We start from the raw sequence: 12,343 nt of genomic DNA on the forward strand, positions 1-12,343 counted from the left end.
GAATTTCATTGTATCTTTAGTTTCAAATGGTGCATTTGAAGATGGCGACGAAAAGTTAAAAGAGCTCTCCAAGCGGTATGACGCTTCTTAATTTTTGTTGGACACTTATATTTGGGGAACAAATCATAAGATCCCTTGTTTGCTCTCTGGTCTCTATTTTGTTACAACCAACGCCACACGCTGTTCTGCTGAAAGTACTCAATTATTGTTCTCATGCTTTGCAGGACCAAAAGAATGTCCATAGAAATTGGTCCGAGTAGCTTTGCTTCAAGGAAGAAGAAGCGTAAGAAGAGCACGACATGATCTACCAAGCGACTTATTTGCAATTTACGAGATTAAAGACTTGAAGAAAGAGCTGTGATAAAGATTAATTGTTCCTAGCAATTTTTTTAAGTCGTTGCTTAGGTGTGATTTCCTTTTGAAGGTTGTATTTTTTCCTCTAGTGATGTTCTAAGACCAAAACATTTTGTTCAATGTAAATTAATCAAGATTTTGCCCATGAATATTGAATTGATTGATGTTTTACCAACTGAACAGGGTTATGTGTTAATGGATTATCTCATTTGTTTCGTTGAGGCTCGGAGTTATCAAAATCAACCTTTCAATCACCTGCCCTGCAAAATTTGAACATTTTGAAGTTCGATGTTTGTAAGGCATTTTATTGAGTGAGGGGTGCAAAAGATAAAGAGAGAAATAATAAAATAAAAATTAATTTTTGAGCCAAAAAAATTAAAATATTTTAGTTCTGAATAAAGTCCGTCATTGCACCAAACACTTCATTATTCTTATCCTGCTTAGTCCAAGCCAAGTCAGTCCATCTTAGTCGCTAAAGCATCTAAAATAATCCGGTCCAACAAACCTACTAAGTTTCTAATACCCGGTTTACTCTTTTCTCATTAGGATTTATAAAATATAATAATTTCACAAAAAACAACGTAGTGAGACTATGGGTGGTTATGTTTATTATTTTTCAAATTATATTTTAATAAAAACAATAATATTTAAAATAATTAAAATTAAAAAAATAAATAAAAGAACCAATTGTCACAAGCGCATGTGTCAATAGGCTAGTGATGAGTGGGTGATTGGGTTAATATATTATGGGCAAGAAAATATTCAATGTACCAAGAACACGATTTGGTACATTAAGTGTCATAATATAAGTGATTGAATTTTTTTTTCAAGTATCCAACCATTTGTTATTATGACGCTTGAAAATTTTCTTGTCATGGATGTAGAGTATCAAGGTTCTAAGAGGCGCTAGGCGCTACTCGGGCGGCAGGCAGGGGCCTAGGCGGTTTTCTAATTTTAATTAAATTTATTATATAACATATAAATAAATGTATACTTATACTTAATATAAATAAATAATTGTATTGAGATACATAAATTACGAAATAAAATGAGATATAGATTATATAGTATTATAGCAAATTGAAAACATGAGGAACAAACATATAATGAGCGTTTATCCAAGTATTCAACAAGTCTCTTACAATTTGTTGAAAAAATAAAATGCAAAATGAAAGTTATCTATTTTCTGTCTAACTACGACCTAGGCGGGCGCCTAAGTAAGTCTAAACTGTTGGAAATGTGCCCTAAAACCAATCATATGATGATACTTTATGGACATTTCACATGTTAAACTAATCTAGTTTAATATTAAGGGCAAACATTATTGTTTGAGCCGTCTCATATAAATGTTATATGCTTAAACGATAAGTCCAAGGAATATGTGATTGGAAGAATGCGATCTAAAGAAGTTAGATTCATGAGACCATTCTTTCGTTGACACATCCTAAACGTTCCTGATCATAGGATTGTCAATTGGGCATTGACAGTCCGTTAAGATCAGTACGTGCTATGTCTTCTCTCAGGGAGAGTGACTAGTCTCGAGTCATTGGTGTGTGTGACATGAAGACAAGTACGTAGGTGCTCAATAGAGAATGAGTTCACTGAACACGATCAACGAAGAGTTCTCATATTCATGTCACATGAGAACTCATGGTTGGGATAATGCAAATTAGTCTTTTGACCTGAGGCATCACAGTTGTCTTGTGGTTAGGTCCTTAATCTTTGATTATGTCAAAGTCACTCCATCAGGAGGGTGTCCACGGCATCGTTGGGGTTAAGCCACTTAGCCATGGAGGCAAGTGAATGCGCAACAAGGGATCTCTAACCTTCAAACTGTTTGAGGGAGAATACTCTATGATGTGATTAAGAATCTTTGGCCAAAGTATGAATGAGATTTAGGAATGTGTTCCAAATCACATTCAAGGTAATCATATAAGCACAAGACTCACATTGGATAGTAGACATGAATAAACTATCAAACCAAACAATGTGGTCAAGAGTATTGTATTAGAGAAAGACCGTATTGCATTTGTAATCCTAAAACTGAATAGGTTCTCCACCTCTTCTGATTAGCTTGGGTAACCATGACATGCTGCTAGGCGTCAACCATGGTTTGTGGAAGCCCTAAAAGTGTATTATCACTAACGGGAGAATTGAAAGTAAGTTTCAATTCACAATCGATTAGAAAAAGTTTTAATCGCCCACTGCCTCGCTAAAAGGAACCTAATGGATCGTTCACCGAGTAAGGTAGAGTTTGAAGAAATAACGGAGATGAGTAAGAATAATTAAATGGTTTAATTATTTATCTAAGGCTAGGATTAATTAATATGTTAATTAATCAAACGAATAAGTTCGTTAAAGACCTCGGGTTAGTTTTGGGCCGTAAGGCCCAATGAGATTTGAATGTCAAGCCCATTAACTCAAGTTGTATGACAACTTGAATAAACAAAGGGCTTGAAAGCCCAATAAACCCTATAGGCCGGCCATGTTAGAAGAATAGGGCTTTTGGTCCATTAGGTCACTTATTTGAAGGGACTAGATAAAGGACTTTATAGCCTAAAATTCATTAAGGGTTGTTTTTGGGGAAAGGATGAGAACACAAGCTCTTCTTTCTCTCTAAAATTTCGGCCACCTTGGAGGGATCATCTAGCAATCAAACTCCTCCAAGGTCACTCATTTCTTCTTCATTATGCCTTGGTGATGAATCATTAGAGGTTCTCAATTTTGGGAACTTGGAGAAACCTTTTCATCCATCCAAATCCATGGATCTAAGATGCAAGGAATGAAGGCCCTCTCTTTGGGTGATTAGCCTTTGCTTATGCAAAGAGGAATCTACAAAGGTATTGATTTCTCAACTCACTTTGTTTTGAGTTGAGTCTTGGTTCACCTATCTACTAGGCTTTGAAGTTCATGGGTTAAGTTTTGTTTTTGAGTGCATATAAACATGATTCCGCCTTTTAATTGTTAATTGCATGTTGTTGATGTTGCTCAAATGAACTTGTTTTTCACAAATCTTCCTTCATAAACGCCATTTCTTAAATTTTTAAACGTCTATGGATTAATCGAGTCGGTGGCCAGTAACATTTTTTTAGAATAACAACCATTATTTTTCTTTCTTTGTCTTAACCACTTACATGTATATAAAGGCTAAAAAGATGCTGAAAGAAAGCAATTCAAGGCCTTGAAGCAAGGATCATCTCCCTCCTCTGCTTGTAAAACACAAACATTTTATCAGGATGGAGGCTCTTTTTTACAGCTGGGTTTTCCCTAAACTTGTTAATCCAATTACACAAGCGAGGGAACTCATTGGCATGCAGTACTTTGACACCAACAACTTGTTCAATCACTCCAAAAGAGGAGGCTATAAATCCCAACGCCAAGTCAGCCAACCCTATTTCATTGCCACCAAAGAAGTCCTCCTCTCCCAGAGCTTGCTCTTCTAAGATCTTGAATACATCTCTGATTTCTTTTGCAGCCTTCTCATGTTCTTCCCCATCAGCCATAAATTTAAGATATGGTAACCCCTGCTTGATCACACAAATTGAAATGTTCATTTGATTAGTAATGACCAAAAAAGGCCGAAACCGTAATAATCTACAAAAGCAATACATGTTATGCTTGTCAGACTGTGAATTCGGTTAACAATAATATAGATACGACACTGTATGACATAAACAATCACCTTTTCGTCTATAAACTTTGTCCAGAACCGCGCCAACGCTCTCTCATGAGGGTCATCTGAAAGGATGGGATTCTGGGGCCAAGTCTCCTCAATGTACTCGAGGATCACAGCGGACTCGGTGATTGGTTTCCCATTGTGAACGAGTACCGGAATCTTTTTGTGAACTGGGTTGTAATGCAAAAGCAAATCACTCTTGTTAGCCAAATTCTCTTCTACGTATTCATACTTCACACCCTTGAGCTCTAGAGCCCATATCACTCTGAAATTATATGGACTAGGCCAAGCTCCAAGCACTTTCACTTCTTCCATTCTTTGTTGAGTTATATGCGTTCTTTAAATCGCCGAGTCCTGGACTCCTTATATACTGATTCTATGAAGAAGGCTTTGAAATTTCCTATTGAATATTCACCCGGATGGTACATTGTTTCTTTTGAAAAATATAAAAGAAAGTATTTTAAAGATTTGATTTAATTTGGTCTACGTTTCTCTGTTTTGTGAACAAAGGTTTGATTTGATTTAATTCCTTTTTTTTATTTTTATATATATATATCTTATAAAAACCTCCTTACCGAGAAAAATAGAGTATTAAAGTACTTCTTTGTAAGTGTGCGAAGCTAATTTTTTTGTGCACCCATAAGCCATAAGCCATAAACCTGAGGGTGAAGATTATACACATTTTTGGAAAATGAAAAAGAAGAATATATAGTTTCTGCAGCTGTGAAATAAGATTAAGGAGAAATTTAAAAGAAAAGAAAACGATGGAGAAAACAGATGAAAAAAAAAAAGTTTTTTTTGGTAATGGTAGGCATCCATTTCCTATCATAAAGGTTCTTTGTTTTGTGTTTATTTTATTATTGGTTTAGTTTGGTTTTGAGTTTGAGGAAAAGAAAAGGAAAAAAAAAAAATGAAGAAAAAGAAAAAAAAAAAAAAGGTAAAAAGGAGAGATGAGAAAAAAGAAAAAAAATGAGATTTGGTTTTTGGGCTTTCGAAATGGTTTGTGTTTGTCTCAACATGCAAAAAATTTATTTGAACTTTCAAAAGGATTCATGTTAGATTCACTTTCACCAGAGGTTTTCTTGGATTTTCGAAAAGATTGACGTTTGTTCTAGTTGGAAGTTTTAAAAGAGGTATGAGTTTCGGTGAATTGTGATTTATTGAACTTTTAAAAAAAATAGCATTAATTTCAATATATTAATACAAATTTCTTGCAAGTGCGGCTCACTTAATGCATAATTCCACATAAGAGGGTTGAAATTACTAAGTTTCAAATCAAATTTGATTTGGCAAACTCATTCATGGATCCCCTTTGACCAGATGAGAATGAGATGACCTTTCAAAGTAATTTTGATTGTTTCCCAAGGACACCAATTTTTCTCCGCCAAGTATAACTCCAATTTTCGATTATGTACACGAATTTTGTAATTTTTTATTTTTCAGACAGGCTAACAAATTAATGGTAAAAGAGTCAAAAGTCTTTGAGTCAAATGAAATGATAAAAATATTTAGAAAGATATTTTAATTACAACGGGCTATAATGCACTCACAGTGGAGGTCCGCTGCTATATGTATACGAGGTTAACCACAACTAAATGTCGAACATAAGAATTCCTTTAAGTAAGGGAAGACAAACAGATAGAAAGAATCCATTTGATAATTATTTCCATTTTCATTTTTATTAAACTGAGCCTTGCAGACTTCAACTTTTGTTGCATGTTTTCAACCAGTTGGTGAAGAGCATGAGAAGGCTAAACGAGAAACCCAAGTGGTGTTCAAAACAATAGAACATGGACTTGGGGATAAGAAATTTTTTGGAGGGAGACAATTGGTTTGGCAGACTTGGCATTTGGGATGGATAGCTGGTTGGCGAGGAGCTACAGAAGAATCAGCTGGCTTAAAGTTGCTAGAACCAAATATGTTTCCTCACTTGCAAACTTGGATAAGCAGTTCTGAAGATGTCCCCGTGGTCAAGGAAAACCGTTGTAAAAAGCACATTTTACGACCATAAAATATGGGTCGTCAGTAGCATGGCATGAAACAAATTTTTATTGCCAACGCCCATAATGTCTTTGGAAAAAGTCCTAAGTTTCGTCGGAAATGCACTTTTGTTTGGCGGGAAGAATTGGCACCACTTGTATTAACAACGAGTAAAGTTCTTATCAGAAATTAAATGGTTATTTCTGAAGGTTTACTCATGTTGAATAAATTGATTTAGTATTTTCGAGAGAAAAAAAATCATATTGGTAATGTTTTTGTACTTTTGAGGGAAAAAAAGTCCTCTCAGTAATGCTTTTACATTTTCAAGAGTGATTAGTTGTTGTTAGAAGTAAGCATATTTTTTTCCGACAAATTTTTTTTTTTTTGGTCAGAATACATTTTTAAGGCATATGGTATTGTTGGAATCAATTATTTACCAATGGTTACATGTGTCGTTGGAATAAATAGATCATATAATTTAGAATACATATGAAAAAATACACAAAACCGTATTAAAATAGTACTATCCATTAGTGCAAATTGTTGGCTTATTTCAAACCCCTAAGAGAGAAGTTCATTGCATCAGCAAGATCATAGACTAGTCTTTAAATTGAATCTGGCTACCGTTAGACGTCGACACACACATCAGCTCAGACAATGCATCATCAATAGTCAAGAGTCGCTCATGAACGTTAGCTAAAGCATACTTTTGAAATGTACCATGCAATGCTTTTCCCTTTTAAGTGCTATTAGGAGAAAAGTATATGAAAGCATGTGGTCAGCATTTCCAAAGAGGGCACTATAGCCTTTAAAGAAAAGAAAATTAATGAAAAAAATTTGAAAATTTTGAGTTTTAACGATAAAGACAAAATAAAGGGTAAAGTAAATAATACCATAATTGTTTTTTTATTATAAAAATGTGATTTTTCGTTAAAATAAACAGTACCGAAAACTTTCATTAAAATTCATTTTTTAAAAATGATGATTTATATACCATCCTATCAGTAATAGAACCCCAATAAAAGTTTAATTTACATATGCAATCTGTTCTTTTATTTTCTTCTTCTGAAGACATCATGACTGACGTACACAATCACGTACTCCATTTTCTGCGTCTAGGGAGTCATCTCTTAGGAATAAGGATCTTCTCCAGATTCTCTTTGTGAGGATCCTAAAAATTCTCAAATTGTATTCGTTCATCGTACATCGTGCGGTCAGAAATCATTTTAAATACTTTTATTTAAAATTAAATATGAATAGTATCTGACGAAAACTGGCCGCACGATGTACGATGAACGAACACGATTTGAGAATCCGGAAAGGATCCTCATTCATCTATTAGGGACTCTTGACCAAAAAACCTAAGGATGTCATATTTTATGATGTGACTTTAATTATATGTAACACTTAGTGTTACGAAATATTTAGCCATTTTTAAATTATTAAATCATTTATTTTCAATCTTAACTATTCATTTTCCATACTAAAATGTGATGTACAACTGAAGTTTTTTTGCATATTCTATATGAAAGAAGCCAATTCCCCGTTAAATTCCCAAAACCCTGTAGTCGAAGCACAAGCAGCAAAATTGATTGAAAATAACAAAAATGGCAGAAGTGTAAGCACTCACGTACGCATGCACCTTCCAATAATATTTTATATGAAAGAAGCCAATTCCTCCCTAAATTCCCAAAACCATGTGCTTGAAGCACAGGCAGCCGATTTAATTGTGGGGGTATAAATAGATCTAGAAACTCAGCACAACAAATCAGGAATCTCAACACAAAAATTACAAAAATGGCACAAGTGAAACTACTAGGACTCTGGCCTAGTCCATATGTTTATAGGGTTATATGGGCACTAAAGCTCAAGGGTGTGGAGTATGAGTATGTAGAGGAGGATGTGTTATTCAACAAGAGTGATGAGCTTCTAAAGTACAACCCAGTGCACAAGAAGGTACCTGTTCTTGTTCATGATGGGAAATCAACTGCTGAGTCCATTGTCATTCTTGAGTACATTGAAGAGGCATGGCCACACAACCCCTTGCTTCCTAAAGACCCTCACCAAAGAGCCGAGGCTCGGTTTTGGACAAAGTTTGGAGAGGACAAGGTAATTATTCTTGACAGTTTTAACATATTATGTCATCACAGTGATTGAGCATATGATTTTAATTATATTATTCAAGTATGTTACCAACATTGGTGATGATGTAATAATATGACGGATCAGATTGTCTATCAACTTAACATTTTATTTAAACCAAACTAACCAAAATGTTTTGTGCAACATAGAACCAAGCTTTTCTTGGATTCTTTTTGGCCACTGGGGAAGAACAAGTGAAAGCGGTAAAAGAAGCGCTGGAAAATCTTAAAATCTTGGAAGAGCATGGACTGGGAAACAAGAAGTTCTTCGGCGGCGACAAGATTGGATTGGTCGACTTGGCATTTGGGTGGATAGCTTTGTGGCTGGAAGTCCTGGAGGAATCAGCGGGTGTTAAAGTGTTTGAAGCTGATAGCTTTCCTCGCTTGCATGCATGGATTCAAAGTTTCAAGGAGTCTCCAACAATCAAAGAAAACTTACCTGATCGTGATCGCAGTGCATTCTTGAACTATTACAAAGGCCGAAGGGCAACAATTGTTGCTTCAGCACAGTCATGAACAATATATACATTGGCAAGTGTTGCTATTGTCGTTTCTTTGTTACTTGTAAGGTAGTATTAGTATACATGGATGGTGTCGTTTCTGTATTTTGCTTTCCAGTAATTCCCAGAAAATAAAAGCTTGCTTGCCGTTAAATTTGCATATACCATTGGAGCTAAGGATCTTCATTTTCCTACTCTCTATTGTTTTTTTTCTCGTGATAGGGAGACATCAGTTCGTATAAAAAAAAAATTAGGGGTTTTTGAACATAGACCTTGCAAAAGATTAAAATTTAAAAAAAAAAAAAAAAAAAACTGGTAATAGATTACATAATCAATTTAATCCCTTAAAGTGTACTTTTATTAAAATTTATATTCAATTTTCGTTATCTCAACATTAAATTTTAATTTTATTAATATGCACATATTTAGTTTTTAATTATAAATGAACATAATATTAAAAGAAATTTGTGATACAAAAATGTGTAAGCGTACAGACATGACTGTACCGAAATATATAAAATTGACTTTTTTGTACCGAAATGTTTGTATCAAAATATATTTTAATGAACCTGAATATGTGTACTGAAATGTATTATATTGAATTAATGTACCTAAATATATATACCGAAATGCACGTACCAAAATATAGTATATTGACCTATGGAGCGTGAGTGCCGTGTAAAAGAAAGATTATGTGATGGTTATGTTTTAATTATTAGGTGTGAGTTTATTGATAAATTTTATTTTTATTGTTAATTTTATTTTGTACTTAATGGTAATTATGCAATAGGATAATAAAAACATCATATTTAAAATTTAAATCTGATGTAGAGAGAGTTTACGTGAGTTTAAATAAAATTTTCCAATAATTTTTTGCTACTTTCAGTCGTTCACCCTGGTATCTTTAATGCATTATAGCACCCCCACAACCATTGATTATCAGAAATCGTACACCAAACCATGAAATGATTTACCATAGCACACTTCTTTGAATTGTACAATATATGCATGGTAAGCCAGGATTTTTAAATAATGAGTCATGATTTTGATCAGAAAAAACTTTATTGAACCATTTTTATTGAGCATTTGGTAGAAACATGTCAAGGCTTATGGCAGTATATATCAACAACTACTATGATAGGTAGAGGTTTTTCAAGATTGGCTACAAAAAACTGTTGAGTATTGTTGAAGACTATCGAGACTTGTCAAATGAGGCATTTCATCGAGTATTTGCTGCGTACAATAGAGTCGCACACAAGAAGAGACGAAAGGAAGACAAGGAGGATAAAAAAAAAAGGAGAATAAGTAGAAGGAGTATGTTGTAATTTAATTTCCTTAAATGTTTACAGGATCAAATACAATATACATACAAATATACATAAAGTTTTTGAAATTCTTGAAATTAAGGACAATCAATGACTTCATGATGGCTCCGCGACTGTGCATGATTTTCTTTCTAATTAAGTGGCACTATTAAATGGCTTTTATTAACAATATCTAGGTGAGAAAAATAAGTGAACGTGACATCATTGCTAACGTACATATGCACCTTGAATTGTCTCTGTTGTTGACTCTTGACTCTATCGCCCAAATATCATAGCTTACGTGAGAAAAGCCAGTATTCCCTTAAAATTATGAACTTGTATCTCCACCAAGTCGTTTGTTGGGCATAATTATAAATACATCTAGGAACCACAACACAAGATAAGAAAAATGGCAGAAGTGAAACTACTAGGAGCCTGGCCTAGTCCCTATGTTCAAAGGGTTATATGGGCTCTAAAACTCAAGGGTGTAGAGTTTGAGAATGTAGAAGAGGATGTGTTATTCAACAAGAGTGATGAGCTTCTCAAGTACAACCCAGTACACAAGAAGATTCCTGTTTTTGTTCACAATGGAAAGCCAGTTGCAGAATCCATTGTCATTCTCGAGTACATTGAAGAGGCATGGCCACACAACCCCTTGCTTCCCAAAGACCCTCATCTCAGAGCCGAAGCTCGGTTCTGGGCAAAGTTCGGAGAGGACAAGGTAAATTTTGTGCAGTCAAACTGTTCGACATATTATGTTGTATTTGAATATGTTATCGAGCTTTATGATCGATGATGACATAAAATGCCAGACTGTCTTGAAACATAACCTTTTTATGTGAACGCCAACTAACACGTGTTTTGTCCAACCTAGGACCGAGCTTTCCGCGGCTTCTTTTTTGTCACTGGAGAAGAACAAGTTAAGGCTGTCAAAGAATCGCAGGAAAATCTTAAAATCTTGGAAGAGCATGGCCTGGGAAACAAGAAGTTCTTCGGCGGAGAAGAGATTGGATTGGTCGATTTGGCGTTCGGGTGGATAGCTTGGTGGCTGGAAGCCTGGGAGGAAGTAGCTGGGGTTAAAGTGTTTGAAGCTGATCGCTTTCCTCGCTTGCAGGCATGGATTCAAAGGTTCAGGGAGGTTCCCACAATCAAAGAGAACCTTCCTGATCGCAATGCACTGTTGACGTTTTTCAAAACCCGAAGAGCAACGATTATTGCTTTAGCAAAACCATGAACATCACAATGCTATCATTTCTGTATTTTACTTGTTCAATAATTCCCAGAAAATAAAAGCTCTTGAAGTTCAACTTTTGCATATATTTTCAGCAACTTAATGGGATGTGTTTATATTTCTGCGGAAACGAAGAGATAAAGAAGTAGCAAACCAAAGAGAGAAGGAAAATGAAGGTGGAAAACAGTGCACAAAAGCAGGCAGTGGCACACATGCAAAAAAAAAAAATTAGGGTAAAGTACAAAAAAACTACATCACTATTAGTAGCACAACACTTTCATACTTTATCTTTTAAAATTGACAATATCATACCTCATCTTTAGAATTTGTGTCAATGTTATACCTTCCATTAGCTTGCCCATTTATTTCTCAGTTAAATGCTAACATAGCTTGATCTGGAATCAATTTTTTATTAAAAAATTAATAAAAAATTATTAAAAACAAAAAAATCATTTAATATTATTTAAATATTAAAATTTAAAAAAAAAAGTACATAAAAAATTAAAAAATAAACCTCTCCTTTTGTCCCTCCCTCCTCTCTCTCTTCCCCATCTTCCTGCAACCCAGAAAGAAGAAGGAGGAAGAAGAAGAAGAAGAGAAAAAAAAAAAAAAAAAAAAAAACCCCAAACCAAACCCAGTTCGTCCCCCCTCCCTCCACCACAAACTCAACCCCCTGCAACCCAGAAAGGAGGAGGAAGAAGAAGAAAAAAAAAAAAAATAACCAACCCCAACCCAACCCGAAGGAGGAAGAAAAAGAAAAAGAAGGAAAAACCCCGCCTCCCCCCCCCCCCCCGGGCGGCACCCACCCTCTTCCCTCCACACCCATTCCCCCCCCCCCCCATTTTCTCCACGCCCAGATTCTCAACCTTCAAAATCGGTCTGGTGAAGGTTTCATGATTCCACCTCAACGGGATCTAGGTTTTTTCTGGGTTTTTTTTTTTTTTTTGGGTTGCAGGTAATGGGTGCGAGGTTGGGTGCAGAGGGTGGGTGCGGAGAGTGGGTGCGGGGAGAAGAGGGGATGGGGTGCGGGGAAAACAAATTGGTGTTTTTTTTTTTTTCTCTTCTTTTTTTTCTAGGTTGCAGTTGTAGAAAGGGGGAAGAAGATGAAGACGGGGAGAAGAGAGAGAAGGGGGGAAGGGGATGAACTGATATTGTGA

At 35.3% G+C, this 12,343-nt stretch overlaps 3 protein-coding genes across 3 annotated transcripts; 2 read left to right on the plus strand and 1 right to left on the minus strand.

Annotated features, from left to right (window-relative positions):
• Positions 1-3,425: 3,425 nt before the first annotated feature.
• Positions 3,426-4,391, minus strand: LOC137728995 (putative glutathione S-transferase). Its single transcript, XM_068467812.2, has 2 exons — positions 4,037-4,391; positions 3,426-3,878 (listed from the first exon to the last, which is right to left on the minus strand). The coding sequence occupies exons 1-2, from the start codon at positions 4,343-4,345 to the stop codon at positions 3,528-3,530; spliced, it is 660 nt and encodes a 219-aa protein (XP_068323913.2). The 5' UTR covers positions 4,346-4,391; the 3' UTR covers positions 3,426-3,527.
• A 3,374-nt stretch (positions 4,392-7,765) lies between these two features.
• On the plus strand, positions 7,766-8,813 carry LOC137728997 (glutathione transferase GST 23-like). The gene is made up of 2 exons (XM_068467813.2): positions 7,766-8,119; positions 8,302-8,813. The coding sequence occupies exons 1-2, from the start codon at positions 7,808-7,810 to the stop codon at positions 8,665-8,667; spliced, it is 678 nt and encodes a 225-aa protein (XP_068323914.2). The 5' UTR covers positions 7,766-7,807; the 3' UTR covers positions 8,668-8,813.
• A 1,523-nt stretch (positions 8,814-10,336) lies between these two features.
• Positions 10,337-11,266, plus strand: LOC137728998 (glutathione transferase GST 23). Its single transcript, XM_068467814.2, has 2 exons — positions 10,337-10,676; positions 10,830-11,266. Exons 1-2 carry the CDS (start codon positions 10,365-10,367, stop codon positions 11,187-11,189), a joined length of 672 nt encoding a protein of 223 aa, XP_068323915.2. The 5' UTR covers positions 10,337-10,364; the 3' UTR covers positions 11,190-11,266.
• The last annotated feature ends 1,077 nt before the right edge of the window (positions 11,267-12,343 follow it).

Source organism: Pyrus communis, chromosome 10 (assembly GCF_041283825.1).
Source record: "Pyrus communis isolate YQ-2024b chromosome 10, ASM4128382v1, whole genome shotgun sequence".
Lineage (NCBI taxonomy): Eukaryota > Viridiplantae > Streptophyta > Magnoliopsida > Rosales > Rosaceae > Pyrus > Pyrus communis.